We start from the raw sequence: 21,502 nt of genomic DNA, 5'->3' as shown, positions 1-21,502 counted from the left end.
TCCTGCTTTAACTTGCATCCCCCCTAAGCTTCCTACAGCTTTCTCCATTTCCAAGACTAAGTCCTTTGAGCACCTGTGGTGGCTTGGCTGGATCCCACCGGTGTGCAGCCTCTCCTGCCATCTCACACATCAATGTGAGAGGAAGATGATGTGCAAGTTATGTCTCCTGGTTCCCTGACAACTGCCCCTGGGCAGAGAGGGGGCAAAACATTCTAGAGCAACAGTGCTGCTGGGAACCACAGCTTGTCTCTCTCAGGGACAATGGCAACTTAGATATCACAGCAAAGCAGTCGGTCTTCAGAAGGAAAATACATTTTTAAAAGCTTTCTAAGTAATTTTGCTGTGTTCTTTTCCCTTGCAGTACCCAGGCTTTAATACAAATGGTATCAGTATCTGAGCTGACTGGGAGGCACAGGGAGAGGGGAAAAGCCCTGCACTGATTGAAAAATGAATTGTTGTCCTCGCTTCAGGTAAAAAGCAAGTGAAGCAGGAAATTGCTCTGTGTTTTCTTTTAGAAGAAAGCAGCTCTCCTGTGGTTCTGCCATAAGATAGGCAAAGATACAGTTCAGTTTCATTAACTCATTTTGATTGACAAAACAGCTGCAGAAAATACATTCAGCATTTTTGGCAGGTCTAGAAATATTTCTGGGCATCATTATTTGAGAAAGATATTCTGTGGTTTTGGTGTCTCAGGAAGACACTCCTTAAACAAAAAAATACATTAACTAGCTCTTCTACTGAAGCAGCATTTCAGCATGACACTTCCTTTGCAGTTCAACACAGAAAATTGTTGGAATAAAATATTCTGTTCCACATCCTCAGTGAGAAGTGTCTATGGGAGGACTGAGCCTGTGCACCATCCCCAGGCCCTGCCCTTCACAGCTCCATTTTGTACATATGAATTTGTCACTAACCTGAGTGTTTTCGGAGGTTTTCCGGGATGACAGCCATGATCCAGCTCGCAGTCTCCCAAGCTCAAGATGCACTAGACCTTGGGCACACTTGGAAGAAAACCACAATGTACAGCATTTAGACATAATATTTCATGCTCTCCTGGAGAGAACTACATTTATAGTCAGCACCACAGCTCCGTGAAGAAAACCACAAGGAACGCTCAAAACATTAACATTTGGGTTTAGACAATACAAAAAGTACCCACCCCTGGATTTAGGTTTATCCTGAAAATTTATCCTGATTGGTGAAGTCAGTACAAATCTTCCTACTGGGAAACTGTAGATGGCCAAATGCTTAGTAAAAATAAACAAAAAGCCCCCACAAAACAATCCTTATGAAAAAACACTTCAGAGAAAAACACTGTAGAAAAGGGGTGAATTTAACACATATATATTCAACTTAATAATATACCCTCCTACCACCCATTTCCAATTCTTAAATAGGTAAACTTTTGCCTAACCAAGTTCCAGCTGAATGGAATAAACAAGGAAATGATTAGCCTTTCCCTTCAAGAATGGAAGAAATTATATGGAAAAACACCCATGTTGAAGGCAGGGAAAAAGCTCTTGTCTCCAGATGCAGTTTGGGATAGAAATGGGTCTGCAGCATCATACCCACCCATCCTTTCACACTTGGTGCAGGCTGTGGGGCCTGGGAGCTGTATGGAGAAGCCAACATCAGGCACACACAGCCAGGCCATGCCCTGCCCTCTCCTCTGACACCAGCTGCCACCTGCTTCCTAATGGAAAAAAGGAAATTCTCCCAGACTGCACAACTTCAGAGTATAAAATCACTCCTGTTAGATGGAAAGCTGTGCAGAAATGGATTTAAGCTGCATTTTATAGCTGCAGGTTAGTGCAGAAAAGCCAAAGGAACTGGATTTCAGTTCTGATTTGTCTAACTCTCAGGTTTCCAAGTATTTTTCTAACGTATGAAATACTCCGTTGCATTTACAAATAAATGGCTAAATACTAGATGTGTCTTTGTTTTCCCACTTCATATCATCCCACTTGTAAATATGTGTGGAAAAGTAATTTTAAATGAATCTCCTGAAGTTATTTCAGAGGAAATCCCTGTCTTGATAATCAGTTTGAGCTGTCCTGCATATGTGTAAACAGCACTTCAGGATAATTACCTTGCCTAGTGTCAGTAACTGCAATTCAATATCTTAAAATGTATTATGTACTCACCTTAAGTATAGTGGCAACAGTCTCTTGTGAGGCATTTCTCATATCCTCTCCATTTACAGACAAAATCTGATCTCCCTGAATTAATCTTCCATCTAGGTCTGCAGCTCCTCCTTTAACAATGTCAGAGATAAACACTCCACTTCCATTTCTAACAATGCAAGAAGCATATGGCTAATTACACAATCCAATATTCTTTGTGAGACCAATTTAGATTACTTGCATTTAAGAGACATTAAAAGAAACCTGTGAGCAGAGGAAGAACTAGTTTTACATTCTATTCAACCATCTCAGTGTAAAAAATCTCAGTATTAAAACCAAGACATGTTTTGCTATATTTAATGCTGTCTTTCCCCTTGAAACATTAGTTCCAACTGTATGATCCATACAGATTAATGAAAAAAACCACTTGTAGGAATAAAACACCAAGGATCAGTCTAAGATGGAGCTATACTATTTCCTGATGGGCCTGATATGAGTTATTCAGCCTCAGATTTTTAATTTTTTTTCATATTGCTTCTAAAGGTTCAGCTCAGTTTCTTTCCTGGAGGCCCCCAACATAAGAGCAGGGGGATGTCTGCAGAAAATACTTTTATAGTTTGCACATGAGTTATTCAGCAGAAAACCTAGCTCTGTGGCAGGCCACACAGATGGGAGGAATGTATTTATTTATTAGCTTAGTTATTGCAGCGGAGTCCCCTCCCTGGGCCACAAGACCTGGGTATCACTATGCCATAAGCTGGTGGTGGCTGTAGTGCCAAAGTTTGGTGTCCTGCAGCCTGAAGGACACAACACTCCACCGCCTGAATTGTATGTGGGTATCATTTGATCAACTTGGGAAACTGGGCTGTCTCTAAGATGGGAAACCCCACGAGGAAACCACTTAGCAATAGCACAGAAAGTTTTGCACAGAAGCAAACGTGGGAGGGCTGGAGACTGTGATTACCATCTGTAAGGTAATTTACATAAGCTAAATTAATTACCCAACCCACAATCTGCTCACAACACCTGGGTTAAACATTACCACTCTTGTAAAAAACTGCTGCAGAAACTTTACTGACCAGACAAGAGCCAGGATAATGACACGATGATTTGTAATTGAGAAAATAAATTTTCTTTGGCAATGCAGAAGAGCAACCATATGACTCTTGTGCACCAGCACTGAAGGAGTGCTCACCAGTGGCATGCTGTAAATCTCTTCTAGCAATGAAAGATTACATCTAGCAGTGCCCTGGTTCGAATGATCTAATAGCAATGGCTTAGAAATACATCAGTAAAAAGTCACATTTTATTAAGCTGCTGTTACCTACCACTGTATCTCAGGCTCTGTACTCACAGAGCTGCTGTCTGTGTTGTTGTGCTGTCACTTTGACACGGTTCAGGATTTGAGCCTAACTCAGCCTCTTACCCTCCACTAACACTGGTCCCTTTGAACTCGAGCAGGAGCTAGACCTAACTCACAAATCCATTTTCAAAGGCATGTCCTACTATTTGGAAACAAGGAGGTTCCTCCTCCCATTTTGAAATCAGAAAAGCCATGGCCGGGGCTTCCAAGCCCTGAGACACAGCGTGTAGCCAGCTGAACACTGACCTCCTGGTTCTGCATGTGCCCACTTGGCCCCAGTCCCCTTGAGCAGGACACTCGCCTCGTGGTGGGAGCCCTCCTGGGCAGCAGCAGCCTTTGCCAAGGCTTGTTCTGATACAGGAGCCAGGACCACAGCACCAGGGCATCCTTGAAGTTGCTTAGATAGAATACTCTGTTCCTTGCAGAGTTTTTCCTTTATTTCACATTGCCTTTAAGGGCTACAGTTGTTTATACAGCAAAAAGCAAACCCGAAGCACAGTCTGAGCAGAGAGATGCTCTTACCGTTTTCCAGCTATGCTGAGCCCTAGTCCTCGGCCCGTTTTCTTTTGTATATCTACATAGAAAATTTCCAGGTTTTCTTCATCTTTGTAATGTGCTTCATCTCTATAAACAACCAACTGCACCTTCTGGGGTGTCTGTCTCAGGGCAGTGATAGCTTCTTCATGGCTGGCACTCCGCAGATCGATCCCGTTCACCTGAAATAATCAGTGTTTTCTTTCCAAATGACATATATAAATGATCTTTTCATCACACCCTACCCTTGTGTGACAGGAAAAATCTCTCCAATTGACACCCCTTGGCACTCTAATTTAGTGATCCCATTTCCAGAAGGCTGAGCTCCTGGATCTCCTACTGAGTGAGTTCAGTCCTTTGTGCCGCTGCCTGGAGTAAACCACAGTAATCAAAACGTTTTGGTCTGCAAGTTTTGTGGGTGTTCTTCCCTGCTTTTCAACAGCTGAAACCTCAAGCAATGCTTCTTTCTCATGACTAGACAAAGTGGGATGTGCTTCTTTGAGCTTCCTAAACATTCTTACTGCTCAGATTCCTTCTCTGAACCACATTGCCAAGCTGGAGACAGGAGGAATCAGACACATGAGCAGATGGTAATGGTGAAGCCCAGGCAAGACATGGTAAATGGTTATTTTGCATTATTCCAATAGATGGCACACAAGACCACTCCTGGAGCACTCAGTTACATTTCTCTTATAATAACCTGGAAATATTTTAGCATTTTAGTAATATCAGATAGGACAAGAAGTTCTGATTGAATGCTCAAGTATTAAAAAAAAAAACTATTGCAACTTGAAACTTAATTTCCTAATTTTGCCAAGCCTGATCCACAGATGCCCTTTAAGGTCTTTGCAAGTATTCTGTTGACAAAAACCATCTTTTATTTCTTAATTAAAAAAAAACAAAAATTGATGCTTAAATATTTTAGAAGTCTCCTTAGGAAGCAGCATGAACGATAAATGAATAACAATACAAGGTTAATCCACTTACATAACATGGTAAGATTTAAGGCAATGAAAATGCTTCTCAGTATTTCTTGATATGCAAAGTTATAATCATACTTAATTTTACATTAAGATAATTAAGCCTAATCCATAGTAATTATATTCTTTTGTACTAATTTCTGCACACATTTATATTTTGCATTGGTGTTCTTTTCTTGACATAGGCATCTGTGTGTGCTTTATCATACTAATCTGAAACTAATTCTGAGTCATCTTTTTGATTCATTAGTACGGCTTTTAAAAACTGAAATAACAACAATATTATGGCACAGAAACATGAGCACTTTCCTGTTCGGCCAGAGAAGAATTAATTAACCTTCCCCATTTTTATCCCCTAATTATTGTGCTCTGTTAATACATGGTTATTTATAAAACAAAAACAACACTCAGACCTTAAAGCTAAAAAAAATATTTTCCATGCAAGAGCTGTAAAGACAACTCCCCAAGTATCCCTTGCTATTTTTCTAACCCTACACACCGAAGCTTTAATGGCCATGCTGGGAATTTGTCCTGATCTGACAGCGAGAGGCTGGAAGCAGCTTCTGAACCCCTGCCTGACCAAAGTTTCATTTGCAGCCCAACACTTCTCTCTTAACCCTTTCCTTCCTCGGTTTCCATGCTTGTCTGCAGGGGAAAAACATGACATTTATTGGCAGAAACAATCCTGTGTGTTCCCAGGTTTCCCAAGTTGTGGCCACCCCTGCCCTCCCGCCCCAGCTCACTGGTTCGTTTGCAGAGGAAGTGGCAGCACAGGCCTCCAAATGAAAAATTAAACAGAGGAATAATCCTGAGCTATTGGACATGACAGCTGAACTATGTAACTCGAGAACTTCCTTGCTCAATTAAATTTAATATATTCTCAATTTGTACCTTCAGTTTATATGAATATATAAGGAAATATGAATTTGTCAGGATGTTCTCAGTAACAAAAAAAGCTTCAAGTACAGATCCAAACCACTGATCCCTCTTTCCCCTGCAAGAAACCTGCACTGTACTGAATAAAACTGTATGTGACCAAGATACAAGCAAGTATATTCATGGAGAGACTTATTTACCTCCAGAATCTGATCGCCAGCCCAAAGCCTGCCATCTCGGGCTGCTGCCCCTTCTTCATACACTTCATGGATCACTATGGCATCCTGTGGGAAGAAGGGGGTGGTGTGAATCCTCCCTCCAAAACTGGCAGCCAGGACCCACCCCACAGAGCCCAAAATACAACATAAACCACAACATTCTGAAAATATAGGTAACTAGTAGAAAGGTAAAAGAAGGACTTTCTTCACCCCCAGTCTTGTCTGGAGCTTCTTAGGCTTCCATCACTTCTATACATTGGCATCAGCAGTACATGAACTCAGTGTGAACTGCTGTATTAATATCGTCTACTTTTTATGACATTATTTAAAACCAGATTCTTTGGAGCTATGAATATTTTTAGGGACTTGGCATTGATCTCAGGTTTAAGCAAGAACTGAATGCTTTGTGGTAAATAGGGCTGGTTAAATCTGCAAGAAATGAAATCCAGAAGAAACGAACAATGGCAAATGTTAGTTTATTACTGAGGTTGGAAAATGTAGGCAGTGGCAGATGTAGCTTCAGGGAAGGTTTCAGTGATTTAATCTTATTGCCAGCAATAGATGTCCCCAAAGAAAAAGCATTACAAAGAACATACTGTTCTCTTGCTGGTGCTTTCCCTTTGCATTGTTCTGGTTTGTTTCTTTTTTCTTTTTTCCCCCCTTTAAAAAAAAATAGGTGAACATCCTGCCACAAGGCTTGAGCTGCAGGCCTGACAGCTAGAAGGATGGATCACTTCACTCTGCCAAATGTGCTCCCCTCCTCAGTGTCACCAGCAAAGACCCAGAAACAGCTACAAACATTAAAATGGCTGTGGTGATTTTCAATTAGATACGTAGGTATCAGATAACCCATTCTCAGACACATCCCCCCCACCCAAACTGCTACGGTTGTGAAGTTCCTAAACCAGTTTGAGGTACAAGTCAAAGAGACTTTCCGCAGCGTTTGCAACAAAAAGCAACAAGGTTCCAGCGTGCAAGCCCCGCTGTGCACTGCCTTCCTGGAGCAGGAAAAAGCTGCTGGGATAGAACAAAGTGCCTTCGTGTTTGGAAAACACTGCTAGATACTACATCTCTCATCACCAAGTTAACTTCCTCCCCTCCCAGTGTTGCCTTGCGATCCTTTCCCAGGGCACATGGTGCATTTTGAACTGAAAGAAAACTCAAATGCCCTTAAGCTAATGCTGTGATCAAGACAACATTGAGAGCATTATTGTCTTTCATTCCCACTACACCTTATTTAATGATGTGGACTTGTATCTACAGTTGCTCTGCTGCTGCTGGAGCACAGCACCACTCTCACAAGCTTCCTCTTTGATACATGAACACCAGGCACTGAAAAAAGCCTGAAGGATTTTCATCACAAATGGATTACAGCTGATACAAGCGTCCCAGATGGGGGAAACAAGATTGCAATCTACATAAACCAAGGCAAAATACTGCGAGCTGTGTACCAAGGTAATTAAGAAAATCAAAAGAATGGTTTGATTAAAAAGAAATAAAGTGTGTATATATACACACACCACTGGCAACTGCAGGGTTTTCTGGAAATAATGGAAACAGCCATTACCAGTGGGACAGAGTAACACGTGCACATCCATCTCAGCTCTGATACATGACTTAGATCTTCACTCAGTTGTGGGATTTTGGTTGTTGTGGTTTTCTGTTTGGTTGGTACTGGGGTCTTTTTTTTGTTTGTTTGTTACCTTTGTTTTAAAAATAATCAAGTCAACACAAGAGACTTCTGCCTGGGTGAAAGCCAGGAGGGTGACAGTGATGTATAGTTTTTCACCTGAGGCTGATGGCGGGTAACTTTGAGAAAAAGTCTGTGGTTTAGAACTTCCCTAGCACACTTCACTTTTACTTTTTAAAAACACTTAACAAAGGAAGGCATTCAGAAGGGGCCAATGAGATTACACAAAATATCAAGCAGCATGTTAAGACAGCATCATTCACCTAGGACACAGTAGGGCAGAGGAAGAACATGAGGTTCAGAAAAACAGCAATGTGACCATGTAACAGCAGACTGGGCACGTATACAAGATGGGCAGATCAAACAATTTCCAACTGTAGTTAATCTGATATTTCCTAATCTCTGAGCAAGGAGCTTCCACTCACATTTCTTTAAGTTTGTTTTTCATCTGCGGTTGCTTTAAAAATGGTCAACGAACTGGAGTTACCAGCCCTTCCCAGTGCTGCATTACTAAACACATACCTACAAGTGCAGATTCAGGAACCACCAAATGTTATCAGTTTGAACAATCTGCATCATCTATTTGAAAAGGCAACAATTCAGTATTACACTGAGGTTCCTGCATGTGTTAGAAGCCAGACCTAGCACTAAAAATACATATGGCATGAGAAGGTACATTCCTGTTTGGTCTGTGCCTACCCCAACAAAGGAAACATCTCACTGGCCTGCCAAACCACTGCTTTTCTTAACTATTTTTTTTTTCAATAGTGTAGCTGAATCAGGCTTATCAAATCGACTAAAAACAGAGTGAAGCAATGTGTCCACAATGTACTGTTAAGATTTTTAAACAGACCATAAGCATAAACAGGATAGTCTTACCTTCCTTAGCTTAAAAACTATGATAAACACGACATCTTTCCTCTGCTACTTCCAGGATCAGCTCAAAGTGCATTTAAACGAGAAATCTAATTCCACTGGATCTAGTGGGATCTAGGTAAGACTCTGCTAGTTTTGATCATCCATGACAAATCTCTAGAAACAAACTATTGATGTTATTGGACATTTTAAATTATATCAACATTTTAACATGTAACGCCACACGCCAACCATCTAAGCAAACCCTGGTCTGTACTGGCATGCAACAGACTTGAACTGTAACATCCCTTCAATGCCTCAGAAAAAAACTAGGATCTATCATGACTAAAACAATAGACAGCATTCATTTAAAGGATGGGTTTTGGTTACTGGATGTCTGCAGCTCCTGTTCACTAGCCTGGAATTCAGTTGAATGCTTTAAGTTCCTCTAGAAGTCAAGGCCTAAACAGTTCAAAATCAAACAGTCGAGAGGGAGGAAGGGCAAGTGGTGTCCATGTTCAACTAGAGGCTATGAATTCATTGTGGCTCTGGACAGATTTTCACTCCTCTCCCTCCCCACCTCCTTTCATTGCCAGTTTCATATAGATCACGGCACTGCACAATGTAGCTTGGCAGAGGTGCAAAAACTGTCCGTGCAGAAGGGGAAAAGGAAAACACTCTCATATATCAAGAACACGATTGTTTAAAGAAAGATATCCAGCTGCTGAAAGCACATGCTGCGTAAGGTTTACAAATACATTAAAAAACCTGGAGCTTTAATCTTTGTATATTTTGTCAAAGAATGCTCTGTTAGTCTGAGACTGCTCTATATATCTCAGGAGTTAATGCAACGTTGAACTTTTCTTGTATGGGAGAGGAGGATGAAGAATACAAGCCAGGGCACATAAACAGCACTTTAACATGCCAAACAAAGTCCATGCTTGCAGGCATAAACCTTAACTCTCTGACCATGAAAAGACTGAAATACAAAGTATAGGAGGAATGTTGTCTGCTACTGCTGAGGCTGTCAAACATTGTTGGTTGAACAATGCCTTCTCCTGAAGGCTACTAAAAGGCCTGCATCCCAGTGAGATGAAGCTGGCTGCACTGACATTATCTGTACTGCATGGCTAAAAAAATCACCTACAAGCCAGAGTAGTTCCCAAACATGCAAGAACATACATGTTTGGTACAGGATATGCACCAAAACTGTTAACAACTGGTAATGTGTACTGAGCCTGCAACACAGCACATTAAATGGCACTTGGTAAGGTTCAGATATGAGGTGTGGGACAGCTACACAGTCCTTACTCACTTTGCCAGCAGAATACCACGGTCGTTGCACAGTCTTCTTGAGCAACACGAGTGACAATGCTCACACTGACTAAGAAAAAAGGTTTGGGCTGTGGAAGAAAAGGCAGACAAGCAGAAAAGTTCATGGAAGGTGGACACCTTGAAGAACAACACTGGTACAGAGAGATGGCTCCTGAACAGCAAACACACAAATTAACACCCAGTCTGAAACTCATTTATGGAAAGCACAACTTGAAAAAAGTACACAGCATGATCTATATTGCATTGCTTTCTGTCTGAGGGAGGGGAATAGCACTCAACTCACAGTTCCTCCCCCCCTGCCACCTTCCCCAGCTATGGATACTTTTTCTGCTTGATTTATAACAACTTCAGAGACCTGGGAGGGGAAGGAAATCAACTCACCCAGCAGCAGAGAGTACAAATAGAAATGCTCGTGTTAAGAATTAAATTCAGTAAGAGTGACAGCTTAATCTTTGTATCTTAAATGTCAAGAACTGGTATGGCAGAGACCTCAGGCAATGACCACATAGCACCGTCTTGATGGAGCCTTCAGGAGAAAGGTGGTAAAGTCAGCTTTCTAGTCAGGAAAATCACTGACCAAGCAAACCTTAAAAGCCTGCAGGACCAGCCTGCAATAAACAGTGGTGAGAAAGTCTCACAGGCTGTTTGGCTTTAGGCTTGGACTGCTCACATGTTTTCTGCAAATTTATAGCTCCTGAGCCAGTTTCCCTAGTGTTTCTTTTCTTCTGTGCAGCTGTTCTTCAGAAGGACAAGCAGCAGCTTTCAAGGCAGGTGCCCCTTGACACTGAAAAGCAGCCCCCAGACTGTTATTTGCAAATGCAGGGAGTAGAGGGCAAAGGAGTAAAAGGACACAACACCCAGAGGAGGTTCAAACATTAAGTATTGTGGATATGTTGATGAAGTTCTACCATGTGAGAAAAGGTGGATCAGCATGCAAGAGAGAAAATCTCACAAGAAACAAAGCAGAGAAATCCCTACCTATCTGATGTGGGCTGGATTAGACACAGAAGAAGGTCTGAATTTTGGGAAAGAGGCTTCTTGCATAATACTGAATAGTCCTTTTCTACTGCAGATCATTCACAAGCAGCTGTTGCTTTAACTGAGCTAAGATTAACTTTGAATTTATCTTGGCTATGCTCTTTCAGCCTGCAAGCCATTTTTTTGTAGGATCAAAGGTGTTTCACAGCAGTAAGGTGAACCACTACACATTGAGGACTGCAATAATCAACAGAACAGAATGACACTGGGTAACGTACTCAGTTAGAAATTAGTTGTTTGAAAATCCCAAACCATGTTTTCCAAGATGTGCTTTTTAAGGCGGTTATCATCAGGCAAAACAATCCCCAAGACTGAGTAGAAACCAGATCCATCTCCCTAGCACCAGAGCATTGCCAGCCATTTGTCTTGGACCAAGGGAGCATTTTATGGGGAAAAGGAACCTGTCTGCTAGACGCTTCTGAACACACGTAAGACAATGATGCTGAAAGTCCAGGTCAATACAGAGACACCACATTCTAGGGAACCTACATGTTGGGGCAGTGCTAGAAAGGAGGCGGAGCCAACTGCTGGAATTACATTAATTTTACATGCCTGTATTTCAGTTTGGTCGGCAGTTAGGTGAAAGAATCTTGCCACTAATCAAAATTATGTATTAAGTGCAAGCTTTCTGCATGAATTACAGTACTCTCCTGAGGAAACAAAAAAGTACATTACATATAAACCAACATTCAGGAAAGGATGTTTTTTGATTTAGTTGACAAGTTTTCCTAAGCTAATATTACACGTTTCCAACAAATTTCCTACAGCGTTACAAATGCTATATTAAATTAGCATTATTAAAGATAACAAAGCTACAAGGTTTTTTGCTGACTGCAGGATTACAAACTTATCTCTTTCCTGGGGCAAGTACAATGCCATCAGTTATTTCCTTTCCAACTTTTATAATACTTTGTCCAGAGCAGTAAAATTGTCATTTCATTTTTACAGGGTGGTTCACAGATAAACTGGAAATCAACTAGTTGCACAGTGTGCTTCACTGAAGAGTTAGCCCCATGTAAGAATCTCTCAGTAGTTAAAATAAATCCAGGTGCTGTTTACTTGTAGGCAGAGGAAATTACAACAGTTATGTTATGATCTATGATCTCTCATGCATAGATCTAAATGGAATAAAAAAGATAACAGCAACAAAAGCCAAAGGTCAACCCCAAGCAAATCACTTAACTTCTTGAAGGGGTTTATCTAATGAATTGTGCTGCTCATACCTCCTCCTAACACTCAAATGTGTTGCAATTGCACTCACAAACCATTACCAGGCACCCAGAACGCTAAGCCAAACACTACTGCAATAAACCAGGCTATTTAATGTAAAAATGTATTACTGTGTTAATGTAAAAATGCTTTACATTGCATGATACTGGAAAACTTCTCTACTCAAGGTCAAAACAAAAGGTCTGTTTCCCATTTAAGAACAAGCTCTTGCAAGAGATGGTGTTCACTTGCCAACTTTCATAAAAAAGATTAATCCACAACATCAATATGAATATAATTTTTCATACTAAAATACAGATTTATTTTAAGGAAGTGGATAATATTTGTATTACATTTTATAGGCCCCTATAGTTACATCTGGTCCTTATTTATTTAAATTTTATTCAGCTTGCATAATATTTTTGCTTACAGTTATATTCTCTAAGATCAGAAAAGCTAAAACCTGAAAATTCAATGGCACTATTCATTAACATTCCTTTGGTCTGCAGTCATAGACATTTGCAAGCTCTCCTTTGATTCTGAAATAATAAAACTAAGGTAATAAGATGTTTAGTGTAAAAATATATGACTTAAGTCAGAATGATAGAAAGAGCCATGTTTCTATGACTCACATGCCAAAGCAAACCAAAGTTTTTCAAAAAGTATACATGCTCATTTTAGAGGGAATAATAAAACACAGAAGTACATATTAAAATGTTAACTCTCTCACTCTCATTATTTTATTAAATCAAAAAATATGAAAAGTTACCGTGCACGGTGTATAACACAGGTTATAAAGAATGCATGAGAATCTGAATGCACATGGCACAGGAAACCAAAAGCCAGTGGTTTCAACTAGCAGCAAGCAAGATACTCCTGAAGTCCACTCTGACATGTCCTACTGCTTTTGTATATTGTTAGCTTAAATTTTATGGTTGATTTACGCTCCTGGAAGACACCAACTTCTTCAAGCAAGGCACTGCTACACGAGTTAGCTGCACAGCCAACTAAACCCTTGCCAAAGACCTCTCAAATACAGGATTTGCAAAACTTACTACTCTAATTCCCATTTGTGAGAACTGCTGTACAAAGCAGTTTGTTTTTTTCATGCAGTTGTAAGCTAACTTCCTTCTGGAATGATGATGAATCCACCAACTTCATTTTAACATCATCCAACCAAGAGTCAAAGCAGTTCCTCACAATTAAGCTAAATGCATTTACCACTCTGTCATTAAATTGCCTTCTGTTTTATAAATGTGGGTGATGGTGAAAAAGTGATTGCATTTTTTTCCCCTCCCAGCTGCAAGTCTTTCCTATACTATACCCAAGCCACGACTAAAAACTCAGGACTTCTATTAGGATTCCTCATTCTATTGTTCCATTCATTGTGTGACAGACTTAACAGCAACAGTATCTACGGCATATATTGCTGAAACCCTCCTGAGGCCAATATCCTGCTTTTCATTTGTAGTTACAAGGTAAGTGTATTCCACCAGAACAGTTTCAGTCCTAGCAGCACTTGATGATTGCCTACAGAGTCCCTCAGATCTCAGCTGTCTATAACTGATGAAGTTATTTTTGCTTGGATCTAAATATAACTGAGGTGAGAGGGAGGGAAGAAAGCTCAGCCAAGGGAGAACCTGTTTGTTTAGTAACACAGAAATCACATCAATCCTCGTGTTTAGGTAGGTCCCCACTGCTGACTGCAGCACAGCACAAAACAGAGATATCTGACTTGGCTTTGGCATTAGCAACAGCCTGCTCTTGGCAGCATGCAGATGCTGGCAGGGTAATTAGCCCTTACAGCTCCAGGGGCAAACATCAGGTCTTGAACAGCTGCAATTTAAAGTCACAGTTTCCCTGATGATTCCCTTGCCCTTCCCTAACAGATGGGGTTTATGCAAGGTATGACTCACCTGGACTGACAGAATGAATCCAAATATTCTTCTGTCAAACTGCATCCCCACCACTACCACAAAGCTCCCCCTGCTCTGCAACAAGCCTGAAAGCCTTCTGGGCTATTTGAAAAGCTTTTTCCTCTCCCACTCCAGGGTTACTGACTCTCACACCAAATACTGTTAGCTGACTGCAGGCATATTCTGTTATTTTTTGGAGCACTGCTAAAATGCTCCATTTCCCTGGCTTTGTGGATCACTGTATTTTACAGATGGAGTACCTTAAAGTTTGCTAATTGCCTTAAAAAAAGCTTTTTCTTAAAGTCAGCTGAAAGCAAAAGGGGGGAAAAAAATTAACCGAATTCAAAGTAGACAATTCAGTATGAAAACTCTGCATAATAGTTTGTTGTTGGTTTTCATATAAAAGACACAGGACAAAATAGGCTGTTTCTCCTTTCTCTGTCAGGTTCAGCTACTGACCAACTCCCAGCTACTCCAACTCCAAAGAGCCCCTATGTCACCACTCTAGCAATCCTTTTTCAATTTTATATTGTTGGTGTTTCTTCAGTACTTCACTGGGATTTCCAGAGAGTCTGGGCTCTCCTCCCCTCTCAGGGTTTTCTAACTCTACCTGGGGGGAATATCCCCATACCATCCTTGAAACTGCTGAGTCCTCCCTGGCATATCTGAGCGTCTTCATCACCAAATTATCAGCAAATACAGTCAGTAACTATGAGTAATCAACTCAACCATTACTAAATTATTCAGCTGGAAGCAAAAGAGTATTCCCACCTACTAAGAAAATATTGGTACTTTAGAGTGATGCTTTTTCCATGTTCTGCCAAGAATAAAATCTCTGTAGATTGATAATCCTGTTTTACAGAAATTCATAAATTGTTTTGATTGGAAAAGACCTTAATATTCAACTGTTAATCCAGCACTGCCAAGTCCACCACTAGATGGAGTACCTTAAAGTTTGCTAATTGCCTTAAAAAAAGCTTTTTCTTAAAGTCAGCTGAAAGCAAAAGGGGGGAAAAAAATTAACCGAATTCAAAGTAGACAATTCAGTATGAAAACTCTGCATAATAGTTTGTTGTTGGTTTTCATATAAAAGACACAGGACAAAATAGGCTGTTTCTCCTTTCTCTGTCAGGTTCAGCTACTGACCAACTCCCAGCTACTCCAACTCCAAAGAGCCCCTATGTCACCACTCTAGCAATCCTTTTTCAATTTTATATTGTTGGTGTTTCTTCAGTACTTCACTGGGATTTCCAGAGAGTCTGGGCTCTCCTCCCCTCTCAGGGTTTTCTAACTCTACCTGGGGGGAATATCCCCATACCATCCTTGAAACTGCTGAGTCCTCCCTGGCATATCTGAGCGTCTTCATCACCAAATTATCAGCAAATACAGTCAGTAACTATGAGTAATCAACTCAACCATTACTAAATTATTCAGCTGGAAGCAAAAGAGTATTCCCACCTACTAAGAAAATATTGGTACTTTAGAGTGATGCTTTTTCCATGTTCTGCCAAGAATAAAATCTCTGTAGATTGATAATCCTGTTTTACAGAAATTCATAAATTGTTTTGATTGGAAAAGACCTTAATATTCAACTGTTAATCCAGCACTGCCAAGTCCACCACTAAACCATGTCCCTCAGCACCATATCTACATGTCTTTTAAATATGTGCAGGGATGGTGAGTCCACCACTCAAAAATGGCTCACTGCACATTGCTAACTGGACAAGACATCACAGCATTCACCTGCTCTGGGTGATGATGAGGTTTGGCTGATATAATCCCATGTGCCATCTGGAGGAGTACCAGAACATCTTTTCTTAAACAATTCCTTGATGCTTTTTTCTCAGACAATTTAAGAAGAAAATGTCATAGAAATTTTCCAGCAGAACAGAGGGAAAAGCCCATTACTTTACATTCTTTGTCTTGAAGCAACTTAAGCAGAATGCAGTGAGTCAAAAGCAGAATAATTGAGGAACGTTTCCTAAATTTATGGTGAGCAACTGAACTATCTGGTGCTGCCAGTCTGTATCCTGCAGAGCTGGTTGCCCCTCCTGGCCCCACACAGTCCCAGCTGGCCATGCCAAGGCTGGCTTGTTATTGTTCATCTCCCCAAGAGTCACAGCTCATCCAGGCTAGGAGTTGGCAGCCCCAGCATCTCCTTGAGCTGCACCCCAGGTGGTGTCCAAACAGGTCTCAGCATCCAGGAATTCCGGGCATCCCATGGCTGGAGAAGTCCTGGTGCCCTGGGAGCACCGGCAGCTGATAGGTGACAATGACGCCCCTGTCAGGTTCATGGCTGCTCTTAGCACTGGTGGAGCTGACAAGCATTTATACTCAATTCAGCACCCAGGGGAGGACTGTGTGTCCTGGGGAGCTGAGTCTGAGCCCTCAAACCTCATTTGGGGATGTTTCTGAAAACAGGGTGGTTGTTTTTTTTAAAAAAACCCCAACACTCTGAGGTTACTTTTACATGTTTGATTGGACTACAACAACAACAACAAAAAAAAATCACACAAATGGAAAGCCCTGTATTTCAGCCAGCTCCACTCTGCAGTTTAATTGCTTTAAAGCAGAGGCCATGTGTTGTGTTCTCTCAGGGGCACATGGGAAGGTGAAATGAAAGACAGCAAAGAAAAAAAACATTAACCCTTGGAAGAACATGAAACAGAATTGCTTCAGGGCTTTAGCAGCCTAAAGATCAATGACATGAAGAGAACTCTCATGGACAATGCTTCCATCCCCGTGCTTTTTCTACAAGTACATCTCCCTAGCTGATGCTCTCCTGCTCCCCTAACCACACAGCCACAGGCCTTGTTGATAGCACAGGCCATGTGAAGGCTTGTGCAAGCTTCATGGCATGGTCATCTTCCCAATAAAAAAAACCTTTCACAAGGGTTAAGACATCACTTTCAAACCTCCCAAACAAATTAACCTCCCTACTCACAGGCTGTATTTTCCAAGTCTTTACTTGGTGATTTCTGATGAGATTCCTAAGGTTATGACTTAAAAGTTGCACTCTGTATTTCATTTTGAAACACTGCATCCCTCTAGCAGGCTGCCAGATTATTCCAAAAGCTAGAACTGCACATCACATCTTTAAGAAAGATCCAAAACATTCCAAAATGACCTTTTCCCATCACACATGAGCTACTGCTGGGCACCAGTGCTGCCTACTAGCACTCTGTCAAACATTTTTACATCAAATGCATTTAAATGCCACAGAGATGAGGCCCTTATACTCTTGCCTTAGCTCCCTTAGATTTGACAAGTTCTTTCAAGGCAAAACTTCCCTCTGCTCCCTGTACCAATAAATTACTTCTGAGATCGAGGAACTGGGGTTGATAACCTGCATTGTTTCATAGGCACTTACACACATGCACGTACAAAATAAAGATAGAAAAGGGAGGAAGAAATATGTGCTCATGTTGTCTTTTCTCAGAGGACAAAAAGGTAAAAGAATAAGTCTCTGCAGCTGTTTGTGGCACACATGGGCACTGCTCCTGCAGATCTACCCCTGCCCTGCCTTGCTTTTTCTTGTCCCTGATGGAGCACACTTCCATGGCCCCACTGGGACATCTCACTTCTGTCACTTGTGTGCAGCAGCTGAACTAGAAGAGCATGAAGATAGCATCCCTTTTTCATGCCTGCATAGATGTTTACAGATGGTGCTACTCACATTCTTTCTGACTTTGATCTGACAATTCCCATTTCAAAAATAGCTAAAAATCCAAACCTGAAGTGCTTAAGTCAATTATAGCTTCATCTTAATTTCTCTGCACTGCAGAGGTCTTGGATACACAATTCCTGTCATACAAGATCTTCAGAAGTGATGATCTTTTATGCATAACACATAAGCAGTGAAGCTGCAAGTCAATCTATTTTGCCTTTCTGAAAAATACAAAAGATATCCAAGTACATCCCCAAGTTAAAAACAAATGATGAAGAGCAAGACAAGATCCATCACTCAGCTCCATGTACCTAATTTTGTTGTATTCCTCTCTAGCCCAAAAAATCCAGAAAGACAAACTTCCCTACAGTCCTGAGTAGTATTTTCTTTCACCCCTCTTAATTTTGTTCATGGCAAAAAAGGAAGGCATGAAAATGGTATGGAGGTCAGTAGTGCAAAGTAGTCAAGAGTGACGATGATCCCAAGAGCTAGAGAGACAACCCTGGCTACCTGCTTTGAGGAGAAGGGTTTGCACACATTGTTTTGGATAAGCAAATTATGAAGAATCCCAGAGAGAGTTTTTGCACATGGCAGATGATCAGATTAGGCTGTGGTCCCACAAAACCAACTTGTTTCCTCTGAAACTACATTGCTTGCCTTTGTACGAGCAGATTCAGGCATACGAAAAGAAACAGAGATTCATTTTGGTAAGCCCTGCAATGTGAGGATCAGAAATGTGGGAAGTTGAACCTCTCTCCTTCATGGGTTTCAGTCACTGCAATCAACCACATAGATTTTAAAAATAAATTCCTAGGAGGACACTTTATTGAATAAACTAATGAAAGTATAATACTTAACCAAAACCATTTACTCAGTTTAAAGAACCAAATCCTCTGCATTTTTTTTCCCTGCTCTGCAAAGCAGATATTTATAATTTTCATTTATTTATATTAAAATCTCCTGAAAGACATGTACCAGATTGTGTCTGACAGACTGCTACGTATTATTTCCAAATTCCAGCTAAATGAAAAAGCAGAGGGATGACTAATGCTGAACTTCCTATTTGAATTTCCTCAGCACTGAGGAGCTTGACAAAAAAGGCCCTGGGTACAAACCAGGGCATGGCTGGCAGAGTGAGAGCCACACAGGCTGATTTAAGCCTTCAGCATAACTCAGGTCAATCTCCATGTTAAACAGAGCACTTCATCCAAACTCTACATAATCAGAGACTTGAATAAATGGGACCAAAAGCTGAACCTTTTCCAATTTTAGCTTTAATACTGTAAAATATACAGCCTACACTTTGCAAAACAAAACTTTATTTTTCCTTTCAACTTCCTTTTCTTTTTTTTTTTTCCCCCTCTTTTTTCTTGGTCTGGAAAAGGATTACTACGCTGCAGCTTCCTGAGGCTGCTGCTTCTCACAGCACTTCACTACTTAATGAGGCACCACCATGAGATTTTTGGGAACAACTGCATGTAACAGAGCAGCTCTATTGCTTTGCGTGTTTCTGCGGCAGGGGATTCAGGAGAAGCCAGGAAAGACACCTCTGCAGCAGACTTGTTTACTGAAAGAACTGAACATGACATTTAAAAGAAACACTCTGACATTCTGTTATGCTTTAACATCTCATCTCTTAAACGGAAAGTGGAGTGGGAACCACAGCAGCAGGGACAGAGAAGGGTTTAGCTTAACTAACTTGCTGAGTTTACACTTGAACTATTTTAATTTAGCTGAAAATACTTTTTTCTTAATAAACAGCATAGCCAAGTGCAAGATTAAGCAAAAAGACACAGAAAAAAAACCCCTCCCTTTGGTTTACATCTGCTCAGCAAGGGCTTTTGCTGGCAGGGTGGTAACTCAGTTTGTTTGAACAGCTACTAAGCGTTTATGCTCTCAAGACAGAGGTGTTTAGCTCGCTGATGTAGCTCTACTTCTGGGATATTAATTTCCAGTTCAACCATTCTGGTAACTTACCTGCTGAATTCACAATAGTTAAAAAAATAATACATATTTGTAAACTCTGAGCATAGCAGAAAGCACTGCTGAAACACAACTGAGTTTAACAAGGAATAGAAAATAACTGATCTGATACAAGGCAAAATTAATAATTTGTGATTGGAGACTGTGGTCACTGGTTTCTCCTCCCTATACTGCACAACTAATTAGAGCAAACACAGACTAATTTCTTTGTCTCTTATTCTTGAGCAGAGACAGTAGCTTAACAGAAACTCACCAGTGGAGTGTCCTTCCCCCCAACGATGCTGAGCCCCAGACCTGACCGACCCTTAGATATCTCTATAGTCATCTCTTGCCCTGGAACTATAGGACATGTCGCTGGATCCACAGGCAATGCAGGTGGAAAGATGCCTAAGAACATGAAAAAGTAAAGAATTTAATGGGAAAATTAAAACCATCAAAGGAATCACATCAGAGCAGGTACTTAAGCTCCTGTATTTTGCTCTTCACCTTTACAAATCTAAATTGAACTACTACTCCAAGTCACTTCTGAAGCCTCTAAATCAGAACAACTTCAGAGGTCTGGGAGTGAAGGTTCAGAGCAAATGTCTGGTAGGACATTTAATTCAGTTATACAGTCCAGATCATGATAGCAAGGTGTGTTATTCCACTGGGGACAATAAAGGCCACATCCCAGCATTGTGGAATGGATAGGATGTCCCAGATTGCCTTTCCTTCTGTTTTTACTTTAATAAAAAGGAGGAACAATGCTTTTGTATGTAAAAGTCAAGAAAAATAAGCAGAGACATTTTCAGGCTCTCAAGATTCACAAAATGAGAGAAAAACACAAATACTATAAAATAACTTGAACAGGTCATTTGATGGTCAAAGAAAAAATTCTCAGTAAAAGCTATCTGGAGAAAAAAAAAAAGATTAAACTTGGGTTAGGGTAGTAAATATATATTATATTGGTGGAAAAAACAACTGGTTCATACTATGGCTGGTGACTCCTGCCTCTGGAGAAAGATAAGTAGGTGCTGACACCATGGATATCTCCTGTAAGTTGACTGGTACTTTTGTTGCAGTTTTGGATTGTTTGATCTGGTTGAGGACCTAAAAGCAAAGCAGAAGCAAAAGAGATCAGTAGCAGAAAGGCATGTTATGTGGACATCATCAGTATTACTGTACCTTATTAAATCCACTGGGTCAATAGAAGGGAAACAAGTAATAAGCACAGATGATCTGAAAACATTCTCTCTCTCAGAAATAAATGGAAAATTAGGATGAGTGGATAACTGTGCTTCCATAAAGGCTCATGAAGGAAGTAGGGACAGGACTTCACCTTTCCCAGTTGTGCCTCTTATATCAAATACTGTGGGTTGTTTGTTTTTTTTTTTTACTTCTAAATAGCAAAGAACATTAGCCCGTGTGACTATTTCCACATCATTAAAGAGAAGCAAGTAATTTTTTAAGTTCCCCCTAGCCCCCTGGAAAATTGTTTTTACATTTCCCCATTTAATACCTTTCTCCCATAAATCACTCCATCTTCAACCAGACCAAGCCCCCAGAACACCTCCAAAATGGGTTAACATAACCACACTTACATTTTCTGGGAGCTGCTCCTCCACTTCCTGCTTTTTCCACTAGCACTGGTTTGTCAACTTTATTTTTCACATCCTAAACAGTCAAAACAGAAAGAAAATGTCAAAATAGCTTAAATAAAATGCCCTCCAAAACTC

The 21,502-nt window shown here is 40.7% G+C and overlaps 1 protein-coding gene across 1 annotated transcript in view; it reads right to left on the bottom strand.

Annotated features, from left to right (window-relative positions):
* INADL (InaD-like (Drosophila)) overlaps positions 1-21,502 on the bottom strand; it is a 143,166-nt gene that overhangs the window by 13,100 nt on the left and 108,564 nt on the right. The window contains 8 exon segments of the mRNA XM_010007958.1: positions 915-1,001; positions 2,145-2,292; positions 4,009-4,202; positions 6,077-6,160; positions 20,041-20,174; positions 20,759-20,876; positions 21,368-21,394; positions 21,396-21,440. Coding sequence (XP_010006260.1) covers positions 915-1,001; positions 2,145-2,292; positions 4,009-4,202; positions 6,077-6,160; positions 20,041-20,174; positions 20,759-20,876; positions 21,368-21,394; positions 21,396-21,440 — 837 coding nt within the window.

Source organism: Chaetura pelagica, unplaced genomic scaffold (assembly GCF_000747805.2).
Source record: "Chaetura pelagica isolate M959 unplaced genomic scaffold, ChaPel_1.0 scaffold212, whole genome shotgun sequence".
NCBI lineage: Eukaryota > Metazoa > Chordata > Aves > Apodiformes > Apodidae > Chaetura > Chaetura pelagica.
The sequence above is the reverse complement of the archived record's forward strand: the minus strand, read 5'-3'. Positions and strand labels throughout refer to the sequence as shown.